Below are 27,951 nucleotides of genomic sequence, written 5' to 3'. Positions count from 1 at the left end.
TGATGTGGAGCTGAGACTCTACCGGAGAACAGAATCCTTTGTTCTCTACCTCTCCCAGAAGGCCGCCACAACCCATGCGTAGCAGATCTGTCACCAGAGTCAGCTCTGGGAGGGGAAGGGAGAGATGTCTACAGCTGAACCAATCGTGGTTCGTCTGCCACCACTGAAGATCTTCTGCAGTTTCCTTCAATATCTGGAGTAGGTCGGAGAGATTCCCCATATGCTGCATCCACTAGGACTTCAGGTCCCAGGCACCAGAAAGTTGCAGGGATAGCAACCACAACCTACTTCTGATGTAGGCAAAACCTCACAATGGCTCTTTAGGGGAAATGAGCCAGCACTTCCTGATGGAGAAGGGAAAGGTGGTCGTCCATAAGCCGGTCTGAGGATGGTGGCATGGGAAGTAGGGCATCAGTGAATAGAAAGGTGTAACCATGATGAAGAATTTGGAGCACCTCTTTGGCCGCGGCTGATGCATGGGAGTGGGGTCTAAATCAGTGACACTGTGGGAGCCGAACCCCTATGTTTTAATGCACCCCAGTATTTTAGATCATCCCAAATGCTACATCAGGTTGCTCAGCTCTTGCAACCTTGATTTTGCAATAAGAGTCACCACCCTCCTCAACATCAGGCACAACAAATTAGCAGAGTAAAAAAAAGTTACTGGAACCACTCAATAACAGAGTTCTAGATCAATGAAAAGCTAAACGGTTTTATTACAAAATCTCAAAATATGCAAAATAGAGAGAAAATGCAAAATATGCCATTAAGGCACAGGTACAAAGTACACAGTCGAAAAACAGAATTTTTTAAAGTCCCAATAGGCAGCTGAAATCACAAGTGGAACAGACAGCATCCCTAGCTAATGGATGTTCATTAAAATCTCAGGCTCACCCCCAAAACCAAGGTTTTTTTTTTTTACACACACTTTATGAATAGGTAATAGGCAAAAACTGCTAATTCAGCACGGCATGACTAGTGATCATACATATTGAGAAAATCAGAATAAAAATAGTCATAAGCAAAAATAACCCATTTCTTAGGAAGGGATAATTCAATCAGCTTCTCTAGCAACAGCGCAATCCGATGTACAACACATTATGAAACATTTTTCAAACAAAGACCCATATGCTGGTATATGCTAGCAGGTCCACATCGGTACTTACAAATGAAGTGTCCTTAAATATGTTACATTAAGTACACGAAGAAAGTTCCATTCACAAAAAATGCTCTCTAAGAAAATTAACCAGTTGTGTCACGGTGTCCTATGCACTGCCAAGACTGTGGGGGAAGAAGTCACACAGGGAGACGTTGATTGGGAGGAGGTAATGAGCAGGCGCAAGAGGAACATAACACTAAAACAGTATCCATATTCCCATATTAATAAAATAGAGTTTCAGCAAAAATGTGACACAACTGAACTACATTAATAATCCCTCTTCTCTTCAGCTTATAAAAAAATCTTTCAAGAGCAACATTATTAATTCATCAGCTAAGACTATATTGGAAAAATAATTAGTATTAAAAAATAATTTATCACCCAAAATTGCACATTTGGAAAGACCTTTTACAACATTGTTCCTGTGCCTCGTCCGAAGACTTGGATCGGTGCTGTGAAGTCAAAGAGCGCTTCGATTTTTCAGATTTCTGGTGCGACTTACCCGATGATGGCTTCGGCCGTGATGACTAGTGCCAAGAATGGCTCCATGAACAGGCCAAGGACCTTCTGCACGAACAGGACCTGACCTGGAGCTTTGCAGCGTTGACTGGTATCAGGTGACCAGAAGCTCCAGAGAATGCTCTCAAACTGCCTTTGGATTTATGTCGCTGTAGTTGGCACAGGCCTTGGATTCGCTGCCCGGATCCAGGCAGCAGAGAAACTAGGTGACAGTCTTCAGATGTCTGTGACAGGAACCACAGGGTTTAAACCCAACAGGTATTTAGGGGACATTCCTATGCATACCGGAAGCAAAACGATCAAAAAGAGTTGACAAAACATAAAAAACAAATAGGTTTGAAAATGGATGGATGTAGCTCTCGCTGGATCTGTGCTGATGGCTCAGATAGAAAAGAACTGATGTCAAAGCTCCAGGGTGGCACCTATTTCAGTCACAGCGCAGGTCACAACCAGTGCAGACGATTCTGAGCAGATCGACCCCAACTACCGGCGCACACAGGTCCTGCTCAAGTTTTTGCGGATCCAGTCGGACACTTGGGAAAAATTCTATGGTAAGGAATTTGTGGCTAGAAGTCTCTATTGGAGGGAAACGGCCTTTACAATGCTTGCCTTTACCACGCATATGCATGGTTCAGTCAGTCGGAGGTCTAGCTGTCTAAGTGGGCAGGGAGAGGATCCGGAAGGATAACTGCAGGAAGGAACAGGATGTGGTAAGTTGGGATGGGGTGGTGGGGGGTATAGGTTTTAGGGCAAGGGGCCGAGTTTTGGGGCTCAGGGCAGTGGGGGGGAATGGGCAATTTTCAGGGCAGGAGGTAGTTTTTAGGGCTCAGGGTAGGGGGCGGTGTCGTTAATAGGGATGGGGTGGATAGATTATAAAGCAGGAGGGCCGAATTTTAGGGCTTATGGCTGGGGGTGCTGGGGTGGGATCTTTACCGCTCATATACCTTCACCAAACATGCCTTTACAATGAAATGCGTTGTAAAGGCATGCGTGGCAAAGACGTGGTTGGAGTAAAGCCTGCGTGGTTAAGGCATGCATGGTTTAGGCATGCGTGGGGTGTCATAAAACCCTATCAGATAGAGTCAGATAGAGCAAGCATCCTAGAAAGGAGCAACTGAAAGAGATATCGGCACACAGGAAGAAGTATTGGCAACGTCTGTAGATCTTGTCTTTTCGTACTCCAAAGGAACGGAGTTTCTATTTTATATATGTGGTGATCCATCCGGTCACCAATTCATCCATCTATTCAATGATCCATACATTTCTTAACTCATTGACATATTCTCTCATTCATCCATCCACATACACAAACTCACCGATTAACAGCCAGCTCCCTACAGCAAAATACAGTAGTGCCATCTCAAAGTAATGGTAGATTATATCCCTTGGCAGACAGTTCAAAAAACCTAATACATACCACGATCAAAACTTAACTGGAAGAAGTCCCAATGAGCTGAGCCTCACTGCCACTACTCTCTGGGCAGTAGACAAGGTAAGAAAACAGGTTGCCATTACCGAAGCTAGGGCTAGTACTGTCAACACTGGCACACACAGGAGGAGGTAGGCCAGGCAGGGATCATTCACTCCACAATATAACCATGTAGAAAGGTAATGTATTCTGTGTCCAGCTGACAGGAACATCTTGATTTATTTTACAAGACTCTTTTTAAGCAAGGTAGCAGTAAGGTGCAAATATTTAGGAGTCTGTTGCAGCCAGCAAATGTGTCTGGTTTAATGAATTCTGTTAGACTGATAGCAGAGATTAAATGGAACATGTGCCTCAGGGGAACTACAGTATCGGGGTTTAGCCTGCCTCTTTGTAGAGTCTAAAACCTGGATAACCAGTTTTCCCCACATAGTACAATGTGTCATATGGGGCAAATTAAGGTTTCTCAAAGCCTCGCTTTCCTGAACGAAAAACTAAAACTAGCTGGTAATAGAACAAGTAATAAGGTATATGCAAACATGAATATTTCACTGTAAGTAAAAGATTGCTGCAGCTCATGAAGGAGCATCCTAAGAAAAGAAAAGACCATTGTGCAGAAAACAATCAAAACTTGCATGTAAGGAAAATGTCCTGTTACTTGCAGCTAAGAGAGTTCTTAAGGGTTATCGATGTTTTACAACATAAGCAACTGAAGTAGAGGAAGGTAAAAATGTGTCTGGAATCCAGATATATTGATCAATTGTAGTTCCTGCAACAGGGATTTGCCTATCCAATAACCAATCTGAGCACACAACTGTGGTCTATGCTGATCATAAATTCTACATCCAAGACCAGACAAGAGGGAAATATCTACTACGGGCAGAATGAAGAATGAAAGAAAGAAAACAAACGAAAACCACCAACATAATTTAAAATGAAGTGGAAGAAGTAAAAGAGCAGTGGATATATAATATAAAATGGAGTGGAAGAAGTAAACGAACAATGAACAATGTATAAATGAAGAAAGACTGAAAACTGAAGCATATCAAAAAGGAAAGGGAGTATAAAAAGCAAAAAAAGGTATTTATTGGGTGCATAAGGAGACATAAACATTATAGTGCTAAAATGCTGTTTTAGTGTGGGGTGATGACTGTAGAGTGCATGTAAAGAGCCAGAAATCAGCAGCTGTCACACATTAGTTAAATGGTGCGTATGCTCCCTCAAAGACAACAAATAGCTTAGAAAATGGTAAACATGTGTTATTGTTTCTTTTTTTAAAAGGAGAAAACAAATCTGCAGAATACCGCCTATTTCTAAATGTGAGGCCTAGGAAATGCAGGTTACTTATACTGTGTAAAGGGTTTTTGAAGAATATTACACTACTAATATTTTGGGGGAAAAATGAGGCTCTTTTAGACTTGGACGCAGCAGATGGACCAGCAGAGTAAACTGAGTGCAGCTCACTACACAGAGCGGATTGTACTTCACTTTTCAGTTGAAGCCTTATAATTGGCTTAAATAACCATAATTCCTTTTCATATAAAAGATCTGATGTTTCTAATTACTGTAAATAATAGATTAATAGATGTTGCGTTACACCATTTAATGGTACTCAATTTGCCGATATCAGACGCAAAATGGTGAGCCTGCCTTGCTGAGATTCAACTATAATCTTAAAATATTTCTACAGATGTTAGAGACATGAACTAATTTACCTACCTTTTTAAAAAAAACATGTTATTGTTTTAACCCACATAACAAACTGTTAACAGAGCAGTCGAGGCAATATAATGTTTTACGCATACTCATATGGACAATAAAGTTAGATGCACAGAAACTCATCATTGATAACACCACTGATTTGCAGTTTCTGAAAACATCAATAACAGGCTTCTCCAATGAGTAGCTTGTAAGTTACTGGTACCTCTCCAGCTACCTATAAATACCTCTCCTGAGTGCAGCCAACTATATATTAAATTAGAAGCTTTTGCTTAGCTGCTCTGCCTCATTTAAAGGGACTGAAATCAGGATTGCATTCAGTCTTCCTTAGCCCTCTTTAGGTCTCCATGTGCAGGATGGTACTTTCACACTCCACTCATTTTAGTACCTCACATTCCAGCTAGTCAGCCTAGGACTTGGGGGCTTTCCAGCTCATTGCAATTTGGCACTTTGCTAACTTCAGGGCCAGATCAATGAATCTATCAGTTACTTACATGCATACAACTCAGAGAATACTCAGCGAATACACACTTCTTGTGTTCCTATCAATGTTGCTATCAGTTGCCTCGTGTATCAGTTTCATGACTCTCTCTCGAAGTCAGAAATCCCAGGTCATTTTCCAACCACGTGATAGAGATCTGCATCTAATTACCCGCAGCTCGGATATTTCTAGATATTTTCAGGTTATTAACCAATATGCAGCTCCAGTGCTTCTCTCTAAGACTAATCAGTGAGGTTTTGGGCTGCTCCACCAATGCCTGGTACAAGAGTGTTACCGCCTTTCTCTTTACAATTGGTAGTGTTAGGCATTTTGAGTCTGAGGTGTGTAGGAAGTTCAATGTGCTCCGGCTTCCAATTCTTGTGCAGTGCAGTACCAATTGAGGCAAAAATCAAAAAACTTCCCTTAGGCAGCCCATGGTCTTCTACTAAGTGCCTTGAGTCTAAAAGGGTCCCCCTTCATGGAGCTTTTCCAAGGATCTCCAATCCCTTATTCATCCACAACAGGGCTCCCCTCAGAGCAGTATAGACCAGTATAGTAGCTTTTAGTAGACCAGGGACATATGGTAAGCGTGTATGTGTTCTCTACAGCCTGCCAGACAACAAAATCTAGGCACTCTCAGTAGTATTCTGCTTTGCTCTGTCCCTCTTCTCAGGCCTTGTAATATGCCAAACAATTCCATCTGTGTTGGGGATTCGATGCACCTCTTATCAAGCTTTCTTGCCTCTCATTTATTCATCTCAATTGCCATTGCAGCTAGGCTGCTAAATAAAGCTCATAGTCAGGTGCGGCCCTACCACCAACCATCAGGAATCGAAGCTTAGGCAGTGCAATTCTGTCTATGTGTTCCCCAGATTAAGTCCGACAATACTGTGTCGAGTTCAGGAAATATTGCTTTTGGTTCATTGATCGGCAGGGTCGTGACACAGTATAAAAGGTGCAGTAAAACAACCATTTTTGTGAGGACTATTGTTCTTGCCACCAAAAAGGGTGTTTTCTAAAAGATTTGGCTTCTTCTAAATGTTGCCATGATCAGGAGTATATTTCCGCCCAATAGGTCCGTCTTAGTGCCATATAGCAGGACCACTAAATGGTGTGTTGTCGATGTTTGCCATTTTCAGCCTAGCAGCCACTTCTGGTAGCCTGTATCCATCGTTGGGCTGACAAAGAAGGAATGCACTGGATTTACTCCAATCAATCCTCAATCCAGAGCAATATGGTATCTTCGGGGGCATCTCTTAAGTATAGCAGCACATCATCTGCACAGAGAGGTATGTGATCGAAATCCCCTGCAGCAGTAATGCCCTTAAATGAGCTCCACTGTCTCACCAGACTCACGAGTGGTTCCACCATTATAATGAAGCGTAACGGGGATAAGGGATATTCCAGGAATGTCCCGCTAACCCGTGTGCATGCTCCAATATATTATTTCGCTTGTGCACCCTTGCGTTAAAGGGTCAGTATACAACAGGGATGACCATGCATGTAGTCCTTCACCCAAATAGCACAGCCTATAAATATTTCCAATGCAATGTGTTAAAAACGTTCTTGACATGTCATGCATTTGGGTGGGTATCCGACGGATGTTCTATTATTTGGAGAAGCCTCATAATATTTATCTAGTGCTGCACCCTCGGATGAACTCACACTGATCTGAGTGCATCAACCTTTGCATTACTCTTAGTAGTGTAGCTGCCAGTATTTTGCTCAGAAATTTGTAATCGGTATTCCCCATCTCCATTTTGTTTCTGTCATGCTACGGGAGGAACACATTTACAGTCTCTCTAGTTGTGGTTGATAGGTCACTCCCATGCTTCATCGTATTATATATCTCTACAAGGACTCATAATAACTGGTCTATATAAGCTATGTAGCATCTTATTATCTACCTTACAAAACTCTTAATTGCAGGTCTGACCTCTATTTCGAGAATTCCTCCCCTCAAGTGTCACCGCCTCCTGAATGTGCACTGTGGTGAGTCCTGATTTCTGCAAGTAAGCTTGAAAACATTTTTCATCTAGGTCAGGTCACGAAGCATACAGCCCTTCAGCTATATTTTGAAAGGCATTGTTTATCTCACTCTTCAAGTGCACTATGTGTCCTCTGTACATTCGGATCCCAAAATAGGGGTACATCTTAGTTTGGGATTCGTCAACCACACCAGCAGACTCCCTGATTCTTCTCATTCATCATAGGAGTTTGACAGGTACACCTTGAAGTTGAAGCATCTAAGCATTTTCATAAGCTGTGACACATGTTTCCTTCCATCTGCTAAGTTTCTGCAAATCAGGCTGGTCAGGTCCCCTATTCACAAAGTCTCCCCATATACTTTCCTGCTTCTTAACGTAATATAGCTTCTTTGCCACAAGCCCTCCGCTGAGGCAGACGGCAAGGATCCTACACAGAGCCAAGAGCAACCATATGCAAGAAAGATTTATTTGTGTGTGACAACTTGACACTAGCAGCCCTACATGATTTACAATGCAGCACTGACCAAAAGATCACAACTATAGCGGACACCCTGGCATCCATTGACTGGCATATAAGGAGAGCCATATTGTCCACAGAGGGGGTGCACATAAAGGTGATGTCTTAGGAGATCTTGCAGGTATATCTTACATTAGAGGGTAAAACACTTCAGGAGTTAAGAGACTAGGCCAAACTTTCTAGGAAACAGAAGGAGAACTAGGTGGAATTCTTTGAGGATACAGTTTGTGCATCTAACCTCAAATTGCTGCGCATACAGAGCCTGCCTGAGTGGCCTGGAAGAGCAGATTCTCTAGGCTCATGCCTCCCTACACTTCTTAGTACAGGTAAAAAGAGGGAGGCGTGACAGATATGGACAGTAACTGCTATGATGTTTAAGAAATCGGAGAAAGACAGAACCTTAAGAGGGGCAGATACACATTGTGACATGTCCCTAAATGGTGATGAGCTCTTATCCTTCACGAGTACAGCAAGTGCAGACTGCAGAGGAAGTTACAGCTATAAAAAGTAAAGGAGTAGGACATCTTCTTGTGGTTGGAGGCCTCCATATGGCATCTCCCAAAACTGAAAGCAATTCACCATGGAGTTACACTTTATTTGCAACTAGAAGTGGCAGTAGCCTCTTTGTATGCTAAGACATGCAGAAGCAACCCACAAGACGAGAGATGCTTTCACATTTACTTATCTGTGGATAGCGACTCCTGGAGGTATCATCTTTCTTGGGCATCATAGATAGCTCTAGATCTTGGACTGGAACGGCGTAATGGGGTTCGTGAACATATATTTTTCTGGAGGTTGATTTGACTGGAGGTGTTGTTTCTCGTCAATGTCCTTTGACTTGGGTCTCTTTACCCCACCCACCATCCCACCCACTTATGTCTGTGGTGGGTGGAAGGAAGAGCAATGACAGAGGTGAGATGTAGAGTAGTATTTACATATAACTGATAGATTCAGTGTGAAACACACACTGAATTGACCGTTATGCGTCTGTCACCATAAGTGTAACACTGATGAATAAAAGCTGTTGAAAGTTAAGAGATGACTATATATCGACAGTCAAAACTGTGAAGCAGGGGCCTATGGTGTTATTTAATTAATGAAAACAGGTAGCGCTTTAGAGTAGGTGTTAAAATTGCTTTCCTTTCTGGAATGTATACATTTGAAATAGATTACAAGTTGTTAAAAAACATACATTTTAAAATGCAAGTAAGTTTCATGTTATAATACATTTCTTACTCATTAAAATTTTCCAGAGCAGCTGCGAGATGCTTAGAGTCAAATTTGCAGGAGTAGTTTAATTCATTGGCAATTTGCTGTCTTAATATTTGCATTTGTCCAACCTTAAAAGATAAAGAAAGAGAGACAAAATGTATTACTTTAAAACTCTTATAATGTAAAGAGCAGTGTAATTTTGTCCACTACAAGTCAAGTACTTTAAATGGTTAGATGTCAGTTTTAGGAGATTGTTTTACAATAGAATTGCGTTTGTTTGGTCAAATCACACTTTTATGGTGGTTTAGTAAGCCAGACACTACTTCAGCCTCCCACACCACATGAGACCTTTAAATAAACCTATCAGTTATAACATTTGGTTGAACTCCATTTAATGGAAAATAAAATCTTCAATAAGCACAGCAACCACTGGACTGGAATGAGTTCCTATGGCCAGCTGATATTCCATCATGTTGACTGAAAGTCCTTTAGGTTATACATATTTAAGTCTGCAAGAACTAAGACACTTAACTGCACTCCAAATCAGCTCTTTGACAAGCAACTTTGACTCAAAGCTTTACTAAGAAGTTTTCCACACAATAACATCTTATGTGCAGTCATTGGTATTCCTAAAACACTATTTTTGTCTTGCCAACTAAGCAGAAATACTACCGCACTCACTGCCCCCCAAAAAAAAACACCCATCACCATGGTTGACAGGCAAGACCACATCACTCAAAATTAAACTCATCCATTTTACCAAGTTTCATCTTGCCCCATTACCCTTTAAAGATACATTCTGCCTTGTGGACTACACTCTTCCTGCTCAATATATTTGGCACTCCCTCCTTTCTTTAAAGGCAGCAACTTATTCCTCTTCACAAACTCAAAAACTCCGCTCCAATCAGCAAAGGCATCAAAGCTTAGCTTTTCACTCCATAATTGCTACAGCAGTGATTCTTTGTTCACTTATTTTTCACCTGTTATCCTTCCAACTATACTGGATAATAATAATTTTTGCTATGTGCAAAGCTACCAACCAGCAAATATCGTACAAGCTACTACTATATAAAAAGCAAGGTACACCACCAACCAGCTGCCACTTCAAAAGTATGCTTATGCTATTTATATAGATCTTAATGCCCTTGATGATGAGATGAAGGGCATTGTAGATCAGTAAGCTACTCCCTCGGAACTCCGAGTTTAGTTTGTAGGGCTAGTTGTAAATGTCGTTCAGCATATACTATCCAACATTATCAGAGTTGATCTACTGCTTAGTTACGTACGTTTCGTCTAGATGAAAGTTAGCATTTAAATGTTTTATTGATTCAAATGCTTTCGTTATGTGTCGATTTGCGTTCTTATTTGTGTGTATTTGAATATAGAGAATGCGCATTACTCTATTGTACTGTTGCAGGTAACACTAGTAATTGGAAGTGGTCAAAACGTTCCAAGCAGAAGTCCATTGTTGCTCAGTGACAGACATAGAAACTCCTTCTTTCTTTATTTTCATGTTTTATCTAAGCCAGGGCAAGCACATAATGAACAATGGGGGTGGGTTTGTGAAATTCCTTTAACTCTTACAGAGGGGCTCAGTTTCAGGGAGGAAACCATGAGCAGCAAGACATACAGGCTTCCATGATTACCATATGCAAAGGACAACCTGCAGTGAGACCCCCAGTTTAAGTAGACATTTTTTTTCCTGCTTTTAGGTGCATGTCTGGCTTTCGCCAAATTCTAAATCAAGCACAAAGTATCTTAAACGAGTATCCTAAACATCACTTCAGAACAAACCACTGTGCTGGATGTGGCAGAACAAAAGTAACTAGTTAGGTAAAATTGTGTTAATGTTTTTAAAAAAGAAACGTTTTCACAGCTTTCAAATAAGTAAATAAAGTTGGTTTCTCTCTAACAACCATGGACAAATGAGTTTCAAATAAGTTGTCCTATTACGGGGAAACTCGAATCATGCTTCCATCAGATACAAGCATGTAGAGGCCCCAGCTTACTGTACTGTTCTAGGGGAATAGTATTCCAACTGAGGGCAGGAAGTAATGAAATTGGAAGCTATTGCTCGTTTAGGTTTCAGAAATCACACTTAAAAACTGTCATGCTAACAGACCATCTGCAACAGTTACAGGAGGGAAGGATTCACCCTACTTCATCATAGGTCATTTTACAGCTTGGATCTAACCATGGTGAGTAGAAAACAACTTTAAATCGCAAGAAGATGTACATCCCTGGCAATGCCGCGCTATTCATGACACACACAGGTTATATACATGATTTATACATAGCTATCTAAGAATTACATCTTGGGTGATAAGTACTGTAAAGTGGGTTGGTATGAGTTAGTTGGGAAAATGAGAGTGTAGCCTGCAAAAGAGTTTTCAGCACTTTAATTAAATGGCTGAAACAACTGGGCAGATCTCATGCTCAATAAAAGCCACACAATTGATGGACGGAATGCAGAACAGATCAAAACATTCAACCCTAGTCAAGAGATCTGGGTTAAATCCATCATTCTTTTGCTCACCATGCCACCCCAGTTTAGACCTGGCCATATGCAAATCAGTCTTAAACCTGTGCCTCATGGGAACAGTCCAGCCCAAACTGCCAAGCCGGGTCCTTCCTGGACCAGAACCAGGCATCCCAGGACCGGTTTCAGGGTTTCACCCCTCTTCAGCCAGGATAGCTTGATTCCAGTGGCACAGTGAGCCCAGGACCCACGTCTGGGCATACCTGGCGCACTTAGCGCGAGAAAGCAAAAGACACACAATTGATGGACGGAATGCAGAACAAGTCAAAACATTCACCCCCAGTCTAGAGATCTGGGTTAAATCCATAATTCTTTTGCTCACCATGCCACCCCAGTTTAGAGAAATAAAATAAAAGACTTTGGCAGAATAAGTAGTCAGTCAAGATTGGTCTCCTTGGCCTTTCCTCAAGCTTTTTGTGTCTCCAGTTTAGCCATGGATTTTTTTTTTTGTAAGAGTTGTTATTGAGATTTAAAAAAACAAAAAACATAGGTTCAGTAAATGACCCGAGCAGGGCTGCGAATGGACACATCTGAAATCAGAAATAGAACTTAGCAGGATACTATATTTCCACCTCTCAGCATCGTCGTCTGTAAAAAGTCCCTCCTGACGTGGGGTGATGTGACCTGAAATGGGGTTATCCCCCTGTACCCCATCCGCCGTCCTTCAGTATGTATCAGTAAGGTCTACTAGTTGGAATCTCTCCAGTCATCAGCCATATAAAGTAACTCTAACAAAGCTCCCTCCTCCCCCCAACCTCAACTAACACTGCCTTACTCCCCCCCCCCCCCCGCCCCCCACGAGGCATGTCGCTGGGTTAACAATGTTACGCTGATGGATCTGTGAGCAGGACTGTGACGTTCTGTGTCCTGTATATCCCAGACCTCAAGTTTCGGCGTATGGGGCAGATGTTCTCTCAGAGTCATCCCGCCCTATCTGCCCTCAGCTCTCTAATCTGTCAGTACCTCCCTAAGTCAGTCGTCTGCTGCAGGGTCCCTCCGCTCAGGAGTGCCAGCGGTGTTGGCCGTTGGGTGTTTCACCAGCTCCACCAGTGCTACCCATGCGCCTTGTCGCTCCCAGTTCGCAATCTGCAATTCCCCTCCGCCTCTGCCCATTTCACTAACTCCCTGGACCATCGCGCTAAGCTGGGGCCATTCTTTGCCTTCCAGTGGCCGGTAATCTCCCTTTGAGCCAATACCAGTCCCGGGTCTATAAACACGCTAGTGACTTTGGTCTTGGCAGTATGCGGGAACCAATGTAATAAGCAACAGCCTGGTGTCAGTGCCACCTCTCTCTCTGACGCTGCCACCAGTTCAGACGTCACCCCCCCCTCCAGTACTCTCCCACATGTGGGCAGTTCCAAAGAATGTGGAGGAACCCTGCTCCCTCCAGGTTACACCATGGACATGATGTCGAGCCCCCAAAGTATTCATTCACCTTGCCCGCGGTGAGGTACACCCTATGCAACACATAGAAGTGGATCAGCTGGAAGCGTACATTCCTAGAACACTTCCAGGCCCTTTATACCAAGTCCCCCCATTGCTTCTCCTCAATGGGTACACCTAAAGCCTCTTCCCACTTGAGTCACAGGGACGTCAGGGGCTGTCTCAGGCTGCAGGTGATCCTCCTGTAGAGGCACGTGACCGCCTTAAAGGTTCCTACCGCCATTACGACATATTGGCAGGCCAGAGAGGTCTAAGGTTCTGCCATCCCCTCTAGCCAATGTTTTCTAATGGCTGCTGTTAGTGGGGCATGAAGAAGAAAGTCCCCTTGTGGTAGGTCGTAGCGCTCCAATAGGTCGTTAAAAGGTAGAAGGTTACCATCCTCAAACAGGTCCCCTATCGTAATAATCCCTACATCTTCCCAGTCCCGTAGCCTGGCCCAGTCCCCTCCGTGAGGTAAAGCCTCACATATCATCAGCGGATCTCCAGAGCGTAGGGGGTGCGCGTACGCGCTCGCCTAGCCAGTCGGTTCCAACACCGGCGCACCGCCTGTAGGTCAGGCGGGACCATTCTATTCCCCATGGGCAAGCGGAGCAGCACCCGGGAGATGAGCAACAAGGAAGGGTCCGGCCCCTCAGGTTCCTCCTGGTGTCGGGTTCGGTTTGCCACCCATATGGTGAACCATTGTAATTGCGCTGTGTGATAGTAGGCCTCTAAGTACGGCAAGGCAAAGCCCACCTCCCCTCTGGGCTGCTGATTGGTGACCAGAGCCGCCCTGCGTCGCCTCGCACCCACAAGAATCCTGTAAGCAGTGTGTTGAGTTGCGCAAACCCTTAGTTGGGATCCAGATCCAGTTTAGCCATGGATGTGCTTTTGTGGTGCGAAAATGGCACAGTGTGAGGAATTTCCCTGTTAGGTTGTCTGACATCATGATGTTGTCGCCCTTAAATTGAATTGGACATGTGCTGAGAGAAGAAATCAGTAGGGTTCTTCTAGAATTGTGATTATGACATTAGTCTATTTGATAATCAAGATGGTCTTTAAGAATCCAGTGACCGGTGCACAGATACAGTCATTAAACAAGGAAATTGCAGGTGATGGTGGGTTGGTGGATGGACAAAGGCTGCTAGAATCCTTTTTACCTGGAGAATGTGAGAGAAGGCTGAAGAAATTTCAGAAACCGTAAGTACCGGCACTTAAATTCTGGAAAACAGTAGATCTGTATGCATGTCTAAGCATAGCTCCAACAGGTTTTCAGCCACTAGAAAACAACACTGGTTTTCAGATAGAATTGAATGGGCAGAAGCAACCTAACATTTTTCTTTTTTTTCCCCCGAGTTTGGAAAATATATTCCCAGGTGGCAAACTCCCTTCCAGAACAATCCCATTACAATGCTGGCATTAGGGTGAAAAAACTATTGATCCATTTTGTGAATACCCATCCAAGTTCTGACTTTATGGGTGTTTATAATCTTCCCAACTACCAAAAGCTCTTCCCTCTAGCAGCATTTATGTTACCACAACTAAATAGGGGGAAATCATTTGCTGTCCCAATGTACATTTGTGCCAAACTACAACACCTGCTATCAAATGCAAGATTAGAACTTTAGCGAACACATGCAACAGTCAATTTTCACTTATCTTTGCAAACATCACTTGCTACAATTAAGTTCTTGAGCTTACCTTCATTATAGCGTCAAGATAGCCAGTCCAAATCCTTTGAGTTTTGGCAATTGTAGCTGAATAAACTTTGCTTGAATTTGCTGAAACAAAGACTTTCTTTGTAAATATAGCACTTTAGTACGAACAATAATAATCATGTGAGTTCGATATGTTAGGGACACAAGAGTAAATTCAGACACATAACTGTACTAGAGCCACCATATTTTATATGAGCCAAAGCTGAAGATGTGGGAATGTGGGAGGTAAGACAAAAGCAAACCAGTTTTTGTAAAATAAAACCTATACTATTTTGGACCAAATACTTTGCCGTGTAGTTGTGCTTCTGGAGATAGATTTGCACAAAATTTGGCAAATCACTAGCTTAGTCAGCCATGGTCCGACATGCCAATTACATACAGTTAAAGAAAAAGCTAAGGGGACAGTGTTCATAAAAGAAGTACTTTCACAACCAGTGAAACCAGGGACTGCCCTAAAAAATACATAACTGTTTTGCAGAGATGGGCAGACTACAGAGGTCTTACCATCACACACGGTGATCCTCGTCCAGCTACCTTAGAGACATACATTTGTGTTTATGTGGGGCAGAGGTGTTGATGCAGTGTGGGAAGATGCCCTACAAACATCAGGTGGGGAGGGGACTCAAGGGGGGCGGAGTGAGGGGGGATTGGGGTAAGTTCAGTGCCCTGTTACAATGTTAGTGAGTTGTATTGTGACATATCTAGCAATAAAACCAATACAATGTGTTAAAAAATGAAGACATTTCCCATTTTATCTCCCATAAGAAGTTACTGATTTTCTGTAATGCCCTTTTAGGTGGATACTCTATCTGACCGCAAAATCCTTACCTTGTGAATACCTCCAGGCGTCAGACTGACTCCAAACATTTATCTCAGCATTGATCATGTGGGCTAGCAGGTGGTGTTGAGTGGCTCTGTGTCGACTCACCCCCAGAAGTGACGCAAGAGCCACATAGAAGTGCGACAGCCGTGAGGAGGATGCAAGTTTCTCTCTTCAGCATGTCTGCACTTTCGAACACAGAGCCTAATATATGATCCGATGCGACAGTGTACAGATCTTCCAATTGTGGAATTTTTATACAAGAAGAAAAGAGTTCATTCTAAAAATTAGGGAGGTGGATGGACGGTGAGGAATTTGCAGATTGAATGTTCACCAGAATGAGCATTACTGAATGCAAGTAATTTGTTCTGCTGATGGATACTTCTAACCGCACTTTATTCACCTCATGAATAGATACCAAATTAGTACCTCACAAGGCCATGCTATCAAGCCAGGAGTGTTTTGTGAACGTGTGAACCGGACACTCGCGTTGCGGATGAAAGATGTTCAGAACAGGCGCTCCTTCTGTGGTAACAGCCTCGGTTCTGTTGGAATGGGCCCCCAGTACATTCTGAGGCTGCTTCTTGGCCAATGCCTAGCAGATCTTAATGAACAGGACTGGTTTCCTCAATATGTTCCTTTTCTGCACCGCCTGACCCTTCTTTGCTCCAGCGAACCCCACAAAGAGCTGATCGTCCACCCAATGGTCCTCGGTATGTTCAATGTAAAAGCCTCTTTTGGGGTCTAAGTCGTTGAGCCTCGGCTCCTCTTTTGAGGGGAAGGTGGAGCAAAGAATGCCAGCAGGGTAAAGGATTGTATAACATGAAAGCTGTCACAACCTTCGGCAAGAATGTCACTTGAGTCAGCAAAACATGTTTGTCAGGGGAAAAAGGTGGTGGTGGATGAACGGACAGAGCTAGTAGCTCACTTGTGACGAATTGAAGTTATTGCTATGAGAAACAACGTTTCGAGAGTGCGTAGATGCAGAGGACTGCTGTGCTCAAATGGGGTATACATAAGGAAAGTGAGAAACAAATTAAGGTCCTAGCAAATAACCTTTAACAGTGCCCACGGCAAGTCTTAGGTAGGCTAAAGACAGCACAAAAAGCAAAGCATCCGACAATTTTGCCTGTAATAGATCTGTATGATGGGCTTTACACCAGGCCACAAACTTTTCCCAGCATCTGGCGTAAACAATTTTTGTAGATTGAAGCCTGGCTGCTAAAATGATATCTACTACTGTGGGAGGAAGATCGAAAGCAGTCAATAATCACTACTCAATATGCATGAACGGAGGTGTAGATTGTGCAGGCCTGTGTGCCGGACCTGGCCTTGCTGCTGTGACAGAAAATACTCCAGAATTGGCAACCTGATCGGCGACAGATGCTATGTCCTGAAATTCCTGGTACCAGACTCTCCTGGCCCTATCCAGAGCCAGTAGGATGACTTATGCCAGTCGTTCTTGATCTTCTTCAGAATTACAGGTAGAAGTAGAAGCAGGAAGGCATACAGAAGTTCTGTGTTCCACTGTAGGCAGAATGCTTCTCAGAGAGAGAGGTTTTCTCTGAACTCCAGGGCACAAAAGTGTTAATACTGCTATTATCTGAGGAGGCAAATAGATAAGCCAGGGTTCTCCCCATCATTGGAAGATGCCTTGAGCCACCTCCAGTGTAACTTCCTCTTGGGATCTGCCAGGTGTCAGTGACTGAGTTTATCTGCCCTGGTGTTTGAAGATCCCATCGACCTGGGAGATCCTCTGCTGACTCAGCTAGTTCCAGATATGCAGGGTCTCCTGGCACAGGGCCCAAGACCCCAACCCACCCTGCGTTTTGCAGTATCCACCTTGCTTTTGCAGTATCATATGGCTGTGATGTTGTCTGTGGGGATATGAACCGGCCTCCTTTGCTGGATGAAAGAAAAGCCTTCAATGCCTAGGGAATGCCCCGCACCTCCAACAGACTGAAGTTGAGGCAGGTCTTTGTCTGTGACCAGAGTCCTCTGCTCTCCACCTCTCTCAGATGACCTCCCCAACCCAGCAGCCACACATCTATCACAACCGTGAGCTCTGAGGGGGAAAGTAGAATGGTCTTCTGTGGGTTCAACTATAGTCCAGAAGCCAGCACGTCAGGTCTCTTACATTCTCCTTCGAAAACTAAATGGACTCTGACCCACTGCAGAGTCCACATGTGCCATCTGGTGTTGTCGACAAGCAGGATGCAAGAGGCCAAGAAGTCTAGGAGCCACTCTCACTGAGAACCACGAACGTGGCTGAAACATTAGGAGCATAGCCGGCCGGACTGGCCCTTGAGAATGAGGGGGGGCTACTAGTGTGGAGCACTGCTGTTGCTTTTGTTACAGAGTGCAGATATTGTAGCACTGCTGCAAACCCGGCCCCCAGAAGCAAAAACGTTCCCACCACTCCAAAGCCGGCCCCCACCCTTCCAGCCCACCGGGAAAACACCAGATACCCACTACGGCCAGTCCGACCCTGGCCTGAATGTCCTGGACTCACTGAACCGGAGGGAAGGGTCGAAACTGCACCGTATTCAGCATGGCAATAAACAGGGGCCTCTGCGAAGGAGTCAGGTGTAACACCAGCCCGTTGATCAAGAACCCTAAAGATGTTAGGTAAATCACCATCATTTGGAGGAGGTCTACGACTGACTGTGGCAAGTCTGCCTTCAACATCCAGTCGTTGAGGTGGGGTAGACTGGTATCCCTAGCCTCCAAAGATGTGTTACAACTACCACCATCACTTCTGTAAACTCCAGAGGGGCCACTGTAAGAAACCGGGCTATTTGTTAAGCAAAGTATAAGTAAGTACATACCTCAAGTAATAATCACAATCCTTGTAAGGGTGAACCACTAAAGTTATCAAATAAATCTAAGCTCAACCCTCTTGTAACTAAGGCACAGAGCAGACAGGCTCAACTCAGAGGAAATGTGTCAAGCGTTTTTGAAGTACTAAAACAGTATTAAAGTCGAAATGCAAAACAATAATGATTCCAAATCAAATCAGAAAAAGAGCGTAAAATTTAATAAACAAAAGTCACCAAAATGACAAAAATCCAAAAAGGGGATCCGGAAATAAATGTTTTTTTAAAAGTTTTTAAAACAAATAGCGCCAAGAATCACAAAGTGCCAATGATAGTTAATGGTCATAAAAGAACAGGACCTAAGTGCAATTTGACATGGGCCTCTGTGGAGCACAGGTCACATACACTAACCAGGTTTACCCTAGTCAAAGATTTTACCTTATGATTTTTGTAATTTAAGTCCGAATTCACCAAAGGAGTACACCTCTAAAGTCCCCCAAGGGATGCATTTAGAGACTGACAGGGTGGCAGGAAGAGGCCAACAGCAGAGTCTAGTGCAGGTCCAGTTACCACTGGTCGGTTGCGGGAAAAGCTTATTGTGTCCCTCTAGCTTCAACAGGAGATCAGCTGTATGACCTTGGGAGTACACATCGTTATTATTTATTTATTTTTAACAAACTTTTTTATTGGTGACGTTCAGCATAAGTCCATACAGAAATAATAACACAGTTGTCAGCAGTGCTTAATTTGAGCAGGTGCTTTCCGGTGCTCAGCACCGGCACCTAATCCTCAGCACCGGTGGTTATAGAACCAGTTAAGGACACACTCATTTGGAAGGCACGTGATTTTCCACAGAATCACAGGATTTTGAGCCATGCCGAGACTCAAACCCTGTTACCCAGCTCCGAAATCGACAGCTCTCAGGAGGCAGTTTGCACCTGCACATTTCTCCTGTTAACGCTGCCCCCTGACTAGAGCCCCGGCACTTTTTATTTTACAAATTAACCACTGGTCATCAGATGTAATAATACTGCATGGTGAACAATTTTTGACACGGAAAAAGACACCCATAGAACAAAGAAAGTCTTTATATCCACAAAACCAGAGCAAAACATAAGCAAAGGATGATGGGATGTAGATATTACGCCCCAGAGAAGGAAGGTATAGAGAGAAAGTAGGAGAGTAGGGTGGTGGTGGTGGTTAGGAGGAGCAAGAAAGGTTTAATAATAGAATAATAGTATGCGCTGCAGGAAAAACGAAAAATAAAGCTTCTATGCTGTGCGGGTAGTGTTCAAAGAGGCTTAATTTTTTATCAAGTACAGGTCCAGTTTAGACCATAACAGACATGAAGATTTGTTGTTAAAGTCGCAATTAGCTATTGTCCACACTTCTTGGAAAACATACCCAAGCCCACCATGTATGATGAGAGATGTTTTTATATTTTCCAATTAGTTAGGATGGTTTTTACACCAAAAGAGAGTAAGATCTATCAGGAAGCGGTCCCAGTTGTTTAGTGAGTCTAAAAGTTGGGCATCTGAACAAGCCAGGATTCCTAGGGAAACAATTATATGATTTAGGGTTAAGTTTGATGACAAAAATGACGGATCACGCGGTAACGGAGGTGGGGATGTTGTTCTCTGGGGAGAGCCTGCAACCCTTCGAGCGCCCCGGGGGCCAATTCCTGCGGCATAGACAGCTTCTCATGGACTGCCGTAGGCAGTGGGGGGGGGATTGATGCGGAGCCCCCTACACACCCGGTCATCCATGCGATACTGCAGATGGGGCCCGGTCGCCATCTAGTCACGTGGATATACAAAGCGGTGAGGGCCCTGCGGAGTCCTACGTTGGCGACCCTTAGAGAACACTGGGAAGATGACTTCCAACGGCCTCTACATGATAGGGAGTGGACAAGGGCTCTGGAATACACCAAGAAAGTGTCCCGTAACTATCGGTTTAAGAACATACAGTTGCATATCCTGCATAGGGCGTATCTAACCCCCGAAAAGTTGCAGAACTTTTTCCCCGACGGGGTGTTTGGATGCCCTAGATGCCTGGAGCCTGCTGCCTCGTTTAGGCACATGTTTTGGGACTGTCCGACGCGATACAGTTACTGGCACGCAATTCACACTGCCCTAAAAACGGTTACAGGGTTCCAGGACCTGGACACATGGGAGGCGTGTGCGCTGGGAATTCATGGACGGCATAAGCGGCAGAAAGTGGAGAGGAGGTATGCCTTCCTAATGTTGATCCTCGCTAAACGATGCATTGCTATGCATTGGAAGGCGCCGGGGGAGCCCCCTCTAGCGGCATGGGTGGGGGCTGTCAGAAAGTGGGGCAGGGCGGAGGAAACCACACTCAGAACGGAGGAGGCCCGTGGGATGCGCAAACACCCGATCTCCATGCCCTGGGCCATGTTAATGCACACATTCACGCAGGAAACAGAGGCTGCGGCGAGCTCGAGACTGATAGACCCCTTGGGGGCGTCCGCAACTCCGGAGTCCACCCTGGGTAATGCGCAGGCAGGTCAAGCACCCGGTGTCTCACAGAGGTTGTCACCACAGGCCCCACAGCCAGAGTCCTCATAGACCAGGCTAGATGCTCCCGCCCCCCCTGCCCCCTCCCCATCTCCGCATCCGCGATCACCCCAACCCTCTCCCACACGATGGTCCAGCTCGTGAGCGCGCAGCTACCAGTACTCCCGATGGGCGACACAGTGCACCCCCTTTCCCTGGTTTTCTGCCCCCAGTTAGTTCGTGGTTACTCAATGGCTGCAATTCTATAGCCTCTGCGACGCCCCTCACAGGGGGTTCAGTCACATTGCACGGCACCCCTGCGATCATGGCGCACTCCAGTAGGGCACACCCAGAGGCTGGACCCGGGCACACATGTGCAGCCCCACTCAGGACAGCGAAGAACGGCTTGAGGGGCCATGAGGCTCAAAGATCGTAAGGACTGTGACTGGGCGCACTCGAAATGTAAATCTATGTGATAATGGCGATATCGCATGTGCCCGCGTATTTTGCTATATATAAATGCCAATAAAGAAAAGTTTAAAAAAAAAAAAAAAAGTTTGATGACAAAAATATTATTGAGGGTCTCCTCGATTTCTTTCCATAAAATACTAACCTGTTTGCAAAAAAAAAAGAGTAGATGATCAAGCTCACCGGAGGGGGAGCAACAATACCATCAAGCCTGATTCTGATAAGCCACGTTTGCAGTCGAGCAGGAGACCAGAAAGATCTATGGGTAGTCCAATATTAGCATTGAAGGATTAGGGGAGATATTTTGTGGCGCAGGAGGAATCGCATATTTTGTGCCAAGAGGCGGGGGAATGAGTTCAATGTTATATTTAGGGCAAGAGTCATCCCATACCAGTATATGTGCTATTTGTCTTAGAGTTTGTATATATTTGGGAAGCGATTTAAGATTGGTTGAGTTTCTGAAGGAAGCGTAGGCACTCCGCAGGGCAGGGATGTTTGAACTCATGCAGGGTGACTTTGACTTTCAGCAAATTGTAGAAATCATAAACTTTCAAGTTGAACCGTTGAAACAGCATAGCACAGGAGAGGGGGTTATTTGAATCGCCAAGATTTTTAATGTAAAGTATGCCAAAAGAAGAGATTCTGCCTCGGCCAAGAAAATTAGGATATCTTCGGCGTAGGCTGACAGTTTTTCAAGGCCGCTGTTAAAGGGGATACCCTTTACGTTGGTGCTTTCTCTGATGGAATGGAGGAGCGGTTCTATTGAATGAAGGAATAAGAGGGGGGCATCCTTGTCTCGTTCAATAGTAGTAATAGTAGGCCACCATAGTAATACATATTAAATGGTCCCCTAAATTTTATTTTTCGAGGACAGACTTGAGGAATGTCCATGAGACTTTGTCAAAAGCGTTCTGCCAGAGGCATAACAAAAGCCACCTCCTGGCCTGAGAGCTCTGGACTGTGTCCGGAGCGTGGGTGGCCCCTGCATGTACTTTGCAGGGGGCCCAACCTCAAGTTTCGTTACACCACTGCCTTCTCCACATCTAAGGCCATGGCCATGGTGGGAGAAGGAATCAGTTTAGCTTTTTTTATTACAAGACAGAAGGTTTGAATATTATATGCAGCCAATCGTCCCTTTACAAAAATGTCCGGGATGAATGTATGAGAGAGGGGAGTACTTTTTCTAGACTAAGAACCAGTAGTTTAGTATAGATGTTATAGGTAGTGTTGAGTAGAGATATGGGCCAAAATGTATTCATCTCTATCGAATCCTTCTTTCGGTATCACTACTATATGGGCTTCTTAAGTTGACCCTGAGATTTCACCCTCAAATTCATTAAATAGGTATGACAGATGAGCTAATAGAATGGGTTGGTAGCACTGATAAAAGGAGGCCGGAAATCTGTCTGGTCAGGTGCGTTTTTCATTTTTAGGGAGTTAACAGCCTTTTTAATTTCATCCGGATCAACCAGTTTATTAAGAACAGCTATATCTTTATCTGCTAAACGGGGTAGCTGAATTGATTCCAAACATGTTTGGCAAGCTTCAAAGTTGACCTTACTATAGCAGGAGATATGTTATACAAATCCAGGCACTGGAAGGTGCCTACAGTGTTGGTGTGGTCAACCTGCACTACGCCATTCTTATCCTCAATGGCTGGGATATTAATGGAGTTTTTAGAATCTTTAAGGGTTAGAGCTAGATGTTTACCAGTCTTGTTACACTCCAAAAGATTTTTGGCTTTTGTTTTAGCGGACCGTACATGAGCTTTTACACAAAAAAAATTGCTATATTCATATTTAAGTTGTTTTATCCTGGCTGTAATGGTGGGGCTCAGGGCTAATTTGTTATCGTTCTCCAGATTGTTAATCTGCGTATCTCTAATGCTCAACCTGGTGTTTATTTTTCCTTGCCATAATGCTGAGCATCTCCCCTTTGGAGTTGTCTTCATCGCATCTCAGATTGTCTCTATCTCCATAGCTAGAGTTTTATTGACTTGAAAGAATTGAAATATAGAGCGTGAGATTCGTTCTCTGGAATATTGGTCTGGTAGCAGGGTATCGTTAATTCTCCACAAGTAGGTTTTGGTATGTTGTACAGAGAGGTTGATGGTGAGACTAATGCATGCGTGATCTGAGAAGAGCATTGGCTCGATGGTAGGACCAGAAGCCATATGGACTAGATGTTTGCTGGTGAATAAATAATTGATTCTAGACAGAGTGTGTTGGGAATAAAGAAGAATTTAATTATCTTCGGTAAAGATATATCGGTAAGAGAAATATATTAGTTATAGATTCCTAACCTTAGAATTACCACCAGGCGTCAGACTGGATCCAGAGAATCTTTTCTCAGCAGTACCCCTGCGCGTCGGTCAACTCAGTGTTCATCGTCGTGATCGCTGGGATGACGTCGCGGTATCTACTTAGAAGCTGCCCCTGCGCCCTGAAGTCAGTTCTTTTACACGACATTCCACGCCAGAAAAGCAGAGCCATGCAAGACACTGACCACTGGTGCACAAAACTAGGGCCCTGAAAGGGAGTCCCTTACTCTAGAAGTCAGTTCGCAGAACGGGGAGCATGGGTGGGGCGGTAAGGAATCTATAACTAATATATGTCTCTTACAGATATATCGTTACCGAAGGTAAGTAACTTGTTCATCTGAAAGAGACTTAGTTATAGATTCCTTACCTCAGAATATATACTCCAGTAATGCCAACACCGGAGGTGGGTCTGCAAACTAAGATCACACCATAAAGTCCTGGAGAACTAAACGGCCAAAGAAGCCGTCTCTCCGGACTGGACTATCCAGGCAATAATGTTTAGTGAATGTGTGCAGTGATGCCCATGTGGCTTCCTGGCAGATGTCGATCGTCCACCTGGAATCGTTTTGTGCGATCCAGATAAAATGATAATGTGTGTTTTAGATCCAGACGGTGGAGTCTTTCCTCCCCCTTGGAAGGATGCGGGGGCGGAAGAAAGTGGGCAAAGTGGTGGCATGTCCTATGTGGACAGAGGTAACCACTCTGGGTAGAAAAGAAGGCCTAGTTTGAAGGACAACCTTGTGCGGATGGACAGAAATGAAAAGAGGTTTAGAAGATAGAGCATGAAGCTCACTCACCCTGCGAGCAGAGGTGATGGCAACCAGAAAAGCAGTTTTTAAAGTCAAGAATCTGAGAGGACAATTATATAGTCACTTAAAAGGAATGCACATAGGGTAAGTTAAGACAAGATTCAAGTCCCACTGGGGCATTACGAAAGGAATAGAGGCAAAAACGGTGAGTAATGCCCTTAAGAAACCTATTTATAATAGAGGACTTGAAAAGAGAAGGCTGATCAGGAGGGCAACGGAAGGCCGCAATGGCTGAAAGATAGCCTTTAAGGATGCCCAGAGCAGAGCCCTGGTGGGCTAAAGACAGTATGAAGAGGAGAACCTCAGACAGAGGGGCAGAAAGGGGATCCACAGCCTTTGCTATGCACCATGCCACAAATGTGTTACATCTACAGGCGTATACTGTTTTAGTAGAGGGACGCCTGGCTGGCAAGATGACATCACAGACTTCAGAAGGGAGGTCGAAAGCTGTCAACTGTCGCCGCTCAAACTCCACGCAAGGAGGTGGAGGCTGGACAGGTTCAGGTGGAGGACCGTCCCCTGCTGCTGCAACAGAAGATCCTCCCGAAGAGGCAGTCTGATCGGAGGATCAATGACCATGTTCAAGAGCTCGGGATACTAGACTCATCGTGCCCAGTCCAGAGCCACAAGAATAACTTGGGCCGGGTCACTCTTGATCTTCTTCAGCACTCTGGGCAGAAGTGGTATTGGCGGAAAGGGGTATAGAAGACAGCAATTCCACTTGCGACGAAAAGCATCGCCGCGCGAGTGCCGCCTTGGAAATTCTAACGTGCAGAACTGCTGACATTGTATGTTCTCTTTGGTGGTGAACAGATCTAACCAAGGCTCTCCCCACTGCTAAAAGAGACCTTGCACCACCTCCGAGTGACGACGCCATTCATGATTTATCAAACACCGGCGGCTGAGTTCGTCTACCCTGGCGTTCAGGGAACCTGCCAGGTGTTGAACCACCAGGGACATGCCCTGATGTTACAGCCACGTCCATAGGCGAAGAGCCTCTTGACATAGGGTCCACAAACCCACCCCTCCGTTTGTTGCAGTAACACATGGCGGTGGTGTTGTCTGTGATCATCTGCACTACTTTCCTCTGAGAAGGAAGGAATGCCTTCAGTGCAAGATGAATCGCCCGGTGCTCCAGAAGGCTGATGTGGAGCCCGGACTCCGCCGGAGACCAGTTGCCTCTGATCTCCGCCTCCCCCATGTGGCCGCCGCATCCCAGGAGTGACGCATCTGTCACCACTGTGAACTCTGGTTGCGGAAGGGAAAGGGATCTGCCGATAAACCAATCCTGGTCCACCGCAACTGGTGTGCAGTGCCCTGCTAGATCTGGACACAATCGGAAAGATTCCCCTGATGCTGCACCCACTGGAACTTCAGGTCCCACTGCAGAGCCTGCATAAGCCACCTGGCATGATCCACCAGCAGGATGCAGGAGGCCATGAGGCCCAGGAGCCACAAGGTCATTCTCACCGAAATCTGGGATAGAGGCTGAAACATCGGTATCATTGCCCGAATATCCCGACTGCTGCTCGCGAGTATAGGTCCTAAACTGAGCTGTGTCCAGAACCGCTCCACTGAAAAGGAGCTCTGTGAGGGAATCCGGTGCGACTTCAGCATGTTGAACCCCAGCGAATGCAGGAGGTCTGCCGTAGTCTGGAGGTGGGAAACGACAGCCTGGGGCGAGCCCGCCTGCAACAGCCAGCCGACGAGATAGGGGAAGACTGGAACCCCTGATCTGCGCAGATGAGCTGCGACCACCGCCATCACTCTCGTGAACACCCGAGGGGGTGCTGGTAAGGCGAAAGGGGAGCACGGTAAACTGAAAATGCTCGTGGCCTACCGTGAACCGCAGGTAGTGCAGGTGGGCAGGCAAGACGGGGATGTGAAAATAAACGAACAGCAAGTCCAAAGCTACCATCCAGTCTCCAGGGTCGAGAGCACACAGGACCTGAGCCAATGTCAGCATTTTGAACTTCTCCTTCCGGAGGAAGCAGTTGACGTCCCTGCGATCCAAGATAGGACGCAGGTCTTTGTCCTTCTTGGGTGCCAGGAAGTAGAGGGAATAACAACCACAACCTACTTCTGGCACAGGGACTCACTCAATAGCTCCCTTGGCCAAGACAGCTGCAACTTCCTGACTGAGAAAGGCCAAGTGATCCTCTGACATGCGATGGAGTGTTGGTGGCATGGAGGCAGGGGTAGTCATGAAGGGGAGAAAATAGCCCCTTCGGACTAACTGCAAAATCCACCTGTCCGACGTGTTGTTGTGCCAGTGGGGGAGGTGATGGTGGATCCTGCCACCCACTGGCAACTGGTGGCCCTGAAAAGTCAGACTAGGAAGGTTTGGAGGCAACTACAGGAGGGGCATTGGTGAACTGACCTGCCCTCTGGCCCCTGGACCAGCAACGTTGGGTCCCACGTTCCCCAGCTGCACAGAGGCAAGGTGGCTTGTGCAGCCCTGTGGCTCTGGGTGGAACGTGGTGGGAAAACCCTTCCATGGCCACGAAAGGGGCGAAATGCAGACTGCATGGGGTGAGAAGTTGCGGCAAGGACCTGGCCATAGCCCTGGAGTCCTTGAAGCGCTCAAGCGCGTTGTCCACCTTGTTGCCAAACAGGCGACGGCCTTCAAAGGGCATGTCCAAAAGGGTAGATTGGACATCCCCAGAGAAGCCAGAGGTTCTCAGACAGGCGTAGCGCCTCAGGGCTACCAACGCGGAAATCGTCCTACCCAGCGAGTTGGTGGTATCCAGCCCACACCGGATGGTGAACTTTGCTGCGTCTCGACCCTCAGCAACAGAGCGGGCGAGCACGGCCTGGTCCTCCTCCGGGAACTGTGGAAGCACTTGCGCAACCGTGGCCCACACTGAATGTGTGTTACGGCCCAAGAGACATGCGGTGTTCACCGACTGCAGTCCTAAACTGGCGGAAGAAAACATCTTCTTCCCAAGATGGTCAAGCTTCTTGGATTCCCTATCTTGAGGAGCTGTAGGGAAAGCGCTTCCTTTCGAGGATGAGGCTTGGACCACCAAGCTCTCTGGGGTAGGGTGTTGGGAGAGGAAAAGTGGGTCGCCCAGAGCCGGTCGGTGGCGTCGGGCAATCATCCTATCCACAGGATCCAGGAGCCCAGAAGGACGTCAGTGAGGGCCTCATTGAAAGGCAGCAAGGGCTTCGAAGATGCTGCTGCCGGCTGAAGCACCTCAGTCAGGAAGTTAGTCCTAACTGCCACCGTAGGAAGCTCAAGGCCCAAGGCGTCAGGCGCCCTACGCAACACCACAGCGTAGGAAGCACCCTCCTCCATAGCTAAGGTAAGGGGAGAAAGCATACCAAGGTCGAGGGAGGTATCCAGACCACTGGCATCACCCAACTCCTCTCTCCAGTCCGGCTCTTCAAGCTAGTCTCCAGTCAACAGACCTCTCCCAGTCCTCCTCACTCTCCTCTGGCTGCCACTAAGGGCGATAGGGAACACCAGGGAAGAACAGCCATACAAAACGTACCCTGCGGCGCC

The 27,951-nt window shown here is 45.6% G+C and overlaps 1 protein-coding gene across 1 annotated transcript in view; it reads right to left on the bottom strand.

Moving 5' to 3' along the window:
• WASHC5 (WASH complex subunit 5) overlaps window positions 1–27,951 on the bottom strand; it is a 330,547-nt gene that overhangs the window by 132,400 nt on the left and 170,196 nt on the right. Inside the window, exons 23-24 of the mRNA XM_085604961.1 lie at window positions 14,684–14,763; window positions 9,046–9,149 (exon numbers count right to left, since the gene is read on the bottom strand). Coding sequence (XP_085461087.1) covers window positions 9,046–9,149; window positions 14,684–14,763 — 184 coding nt within the window. The remainder of the gene's footprint in view (window positions 1–9,045; window positions 9,150–14,683; window positions 14,764–27,951) is intronic.

This window comes from Triturus cristatus, chromosome 5_1 (assembly GCF_964204655.1).
Source record: "Triturus cristatus chromosome 5_1, aTriCri1.1, whole genome shotgun sequence".
Classification (NCBI taxonomy): domain Eukaryota; kingdom Metazoa; phylum Chordata; class Amphibia; order Caudata; family Salamandridae; genus Triturus; species Triturus cristatus.
This window is presented reverse-complemented; position numbering and strand designations above follow the sequence as displayed.